The following is a 3,757-nucleotide window of genomic DNA, read 5'->3' as shown; positions in this document are numbered from 1 at the left end:
AAAGAAAATAAAAATTGAATGAAAAAAACAGAAAATTTGAGCCGAGAAAATTTTATAGAAAATATCTCAATAGAATAAGTTTTATATTTATTTATTTTGTCTCATGTATACCCTCTCGGGTTTTTACATTTTGTTCCCCCCTTTCCCCCTTATGAACTACATATATGCTCCAATAGTATACAGCGTTTTACAATATTTTACATAGTACAGCGTACCAACAAACAAACAAGTGTTATTAAATCAGAAGAGAGAAAGTAAGAAAATTATAATCGTACGAATTAAAGTAGAAATTGCCCCAGCCTTGGCCGTTTTTCGCTGAGGAATCCAGGGACTTGAATACACAGAGGCACAGGAGACACCCCTCGATGTAACTGGGTGTAACGCCGTTACCTTAACCGCGGGACACGCGAGGCCGCCACCCCCTCGCCGTCGGGCCGGTTGTCGGGAGTACTCGTAGGTCGTGTAGGCCGCAGCGCGTAAAATATTTTCCACCCCCCCATCACCTTACAATAAGAGGCGGAGAGCATAGAGAAGGGAGGCTCGGGTAGACGCAGAAGCTTGCCTATCCCTCCTCCATTCCCCTCATGAGTTTCTCCCATTCTCTGAAAAATTTACAGAGCTCCGGAATCGGCTCCCCCCCCAGCAGCTCTATAATTGTCTCCCCTCTTCCCAAAACCCTCCAATCATCCCATATTTCTTTGAGGACCCCCCCCTTAATCATGTCGCAGCTTAGGATGTGCTCCAGGTCTTCCCGCGCTGCCCCACATAGCCTGCAGCTCATATCTTTATACCCCTTATTCCCAGCCCTTCCCAGATTCCCACATCGCAGCCTAGCCCACATTACCTTATCCCCCCAGGTGACCCCCTTTTCTTCCCAATAACAGAAGTCTTCCCCCACCGCGCGCAAAAACTTGTAGTCAGGGTTAAATTTTGACTCCCGTATTTTACGCGAATCCTTGGACCTAACCTTCTCCTCCCCCCTCTCCAGGTAATCCCCCACCTTTTCCCTAAAATCTTTACTCTCCAGAGTCCCTTCCCCCAAAATTCCCAAAAATTCCTCACCTCCCCAATCCCTCAGCGCATCACGTACTTCCTTGCCCCACGCCGTGGGGTTCGAGTTCCCTAATGCCCTGAGTTCCTCCTTGAGAGCAACCCTCACCATTCTATCCTTTTCCAACTTGCTAACTCCCCCCAGAAAGTGTAAGGCTCGGCGCCTGGTCTCAAAGATGAGACTCTTCGTGCCACTCTCCGCTCTCCACAGATAGTCTGGTGTGTTCCTCGTGACCCCCATCCCCATCTTGACCACCCTCCCGTGTACACTTTCCATTTCCGGTCTCTTGCTCAACCCCCATATCTCCGTCCCGTACAGCGCCCCAGATTTCCCTAAGGTGTTGAGCACATACAGCCTACTCTTCAGCGAGCGTAACCCTGCTCTCGTCGCCACCCCCCAGGCTGCATTTACCGCGCGCACCCCCTTCCCCGCCATTTTTCGAATGTGCTCTCCATAGGCATTTTTCGCCGAGAACCAGAAACCTAAGTACTTGAATCTGCTAACGACCTCCACCTCCCGCCCATAGATTTCCCATTTTTCCCCCTTCTTTTTCCTACCCCCCCGGTTGAAGACCATAATCTTAGTTTTGTTCACGTTGATCTCCAGTCGATTTGATCGAAAGTACTTTTCGGCCGTGTTTAGCATGCTCTGCAGTCCCGCCTTATCATCCGCGACCGCCACGATGTCATCCGCATACTTTAGGCAGAATACCTTTTCCCCCCCTAATACCGTGCCCCCTTCGCCCTTTCCTTCCCACTTGTCATCAATATCGTCAACAAACAAGTTGAAAAGTATCGGGCTTAGAGGACATCCCTGTCTCACCCCCCGTACCGTGGAAAATCTCCCAGTGATGCCTTCTCCCGTGATGACTTCGTTCTCCGACACCCTGTATATGGCCTTGATCATGTCGTAGAAACGAGCTCTTATTCCTACCCGCCATATCTTTTCCAATAGTAAATCCCTATCTACTGTATCGAAGGCTGCCTTCAAATCGATGAAAGCAGCATACAGTTTACCCCCCTTCCTCTTAAAGCTGTTCCCAATGAGTGAATTCAGAATGAAGATCTGTTCCCTGGTACCCCTACGCCTTCGGAAGCCGCCCTGGCTCTCATTCAACTTGCCCTCCTTCTCCAGCCAACACCCCAATCTATCGGCCATAATGCTAGCTAGCAGTTTATACCCTAGGTTCAGTAACGATATTCCCCTATAATTTCCCACGTCATTCTCGTCCCCCCCCTTATGAATAGGAAATATGCGAGCCACTTCCCAACCCTTCATCAATGAACCCGTTTCCCACCCCTTCTGCGTTACCTTCCACAGCTCTACCTTCCAATTTTCCGGGAGATATTTCAGAAATTCTCCGGCGATCTCGTCTTCCCCCGCAGCTTTCCCGTTTTTCAAGGCCTTCAGCGCCCCGCAAAATTCAGCGTAGCTGATGTCCCTATCTAGGGCCTCTACCTCCATCCACTCTTCCATTTTTTCCCATTCCCGATCTTCGTCCCTAGTCAGGTCCGTTCCCCCCAAGATATTGCCCATATGAACGACCCATGCCTCCCCCGGTATTCCCTTCCCTTTCCTTTCAGTTCTCGGGCGACAACCATTGATCGCATCCCAAAAACCCCCCATGCCCCTGCTAGCTCTTACTCTGTTCTCTCTCTCCTCTTTAATTTCTTGCATTCTTTCTTTGGTCATTTTCCTCAGTTTGGCTCTTTCAGTCTTATACATAGTTTTAACCCCTTTCTCATCAGCTCGCAGGTACTTTTTAAGGCACTTGAAGACTTCTGCTCTTTGGAATTTAACTTCATCCCCTAGCCATGCATTCTCATCGGTTTTATGTCCCCCCCCCAACCTCTTTACCATGCCCACGTCGAAAGCCACCTCTGCGATTGTTTCCTTTAGTCGCTCCCATCGCGCCTCTGTATCCTCCCCGTCGCCCTGAGCCACTTGCTTACCCTCAAGAAGGTTGTGGTATGTATCCTTCAGTTGCGATTTCCAGGCGAGTTTGAACTCCTTGCCATTCACCGGAGGGTGACCTCCAGATGCCCCCTTTTTCCCTTCAACCCCCCCTGTGACCTTTTCGCGAGATCCCCCAGGTCCATGCAGAGTGAAACCGATACCCATATGATCTGAATCGAGCGTCGGCCACACTCTCATTTCCTCAAGCACGTCTGCCCTCCCCTCGTACATGACCAAATCTATCACCGAGCCTTCCACATCCTCCCGCTTCCCCACGTAAGTGACGGTACCCTCCCAGTCCCCCTTAATGGCTCCATTGGCCACTACTAGCCCCTCCAAATCACAGAATTCGATGAGTCTCCTGCCCCCCCGCAATACCTCCCTGTCCCTGGACTTTCTCTGGAAATTCTCAACATCGTCTCCGGCCTGCAGTTGCCCAATTCTGGCATTCAAATCCCCCATTACTATGATAGCCTCTCCCTGGTCCCTCCCCTCTTCAATTTTGCGCCTAATTTCCTCCAAAATTTTTTCCAATCCCACATTATTGTATCCAGCAATAAGACGACATTTCCCCCCTCCCCATAATTTGATTCCTGATATTACTGCTCCGTTAGTCCAGGAGCTAACCTTTATACCTTCTCCTAGGCTTTTCCTGGTCCCTATTAGTATCCCCCCCATACCTCGCCCTTTTTTCTTCCTCTTAATTGCCCCCTGATGCACCCAATCAAATTCACTTGTTATATTATGCAG

The 3,757-nt window shown here is 49.7% G+C and overlaps 1 protein-coding gene across 1 annotated transcript; it reads right to left on the bottom strand.

Annotated features, from left to right (window-relative positions):
- Positions 1–562: 562 nt before the first annotated feature.
- Positions 563–3,469, bottom strand: LOC107040136. Its single transcript, XM_015260078.1, has one exon. It carries the CDS (start codon positions 3,467–3,469, stop codon positions 563–565), a length of 2,907 nt encoding a protein of 968 aa, XP_015115564.1.
- Positions 3,470–3,757: the final 288 nt, after the last annotated feature.

The sequence above is a fragment of the Diachasma alloeum genome, unplaced genomic scaffold (assembly GCF_001412515.2).
Source record: "Diachasma alloeum isolate Michigan unplaced genomic scaffold, Dall2.0 Dall_scaffold_00321, whole genome shotgun sequence".
NCBI classification, from domain to species: domain Eukaryota; kingdom Metazoa; phylum Arthropoda; class Insecta; order Hymenoptera; family Braconidae; genus Diachasma; species Diachasma alloeum.
Note: the sequence above shows the minus strand (reverse complement) of the source record. Positions and strands in the feature narration are given on the sequence as shown.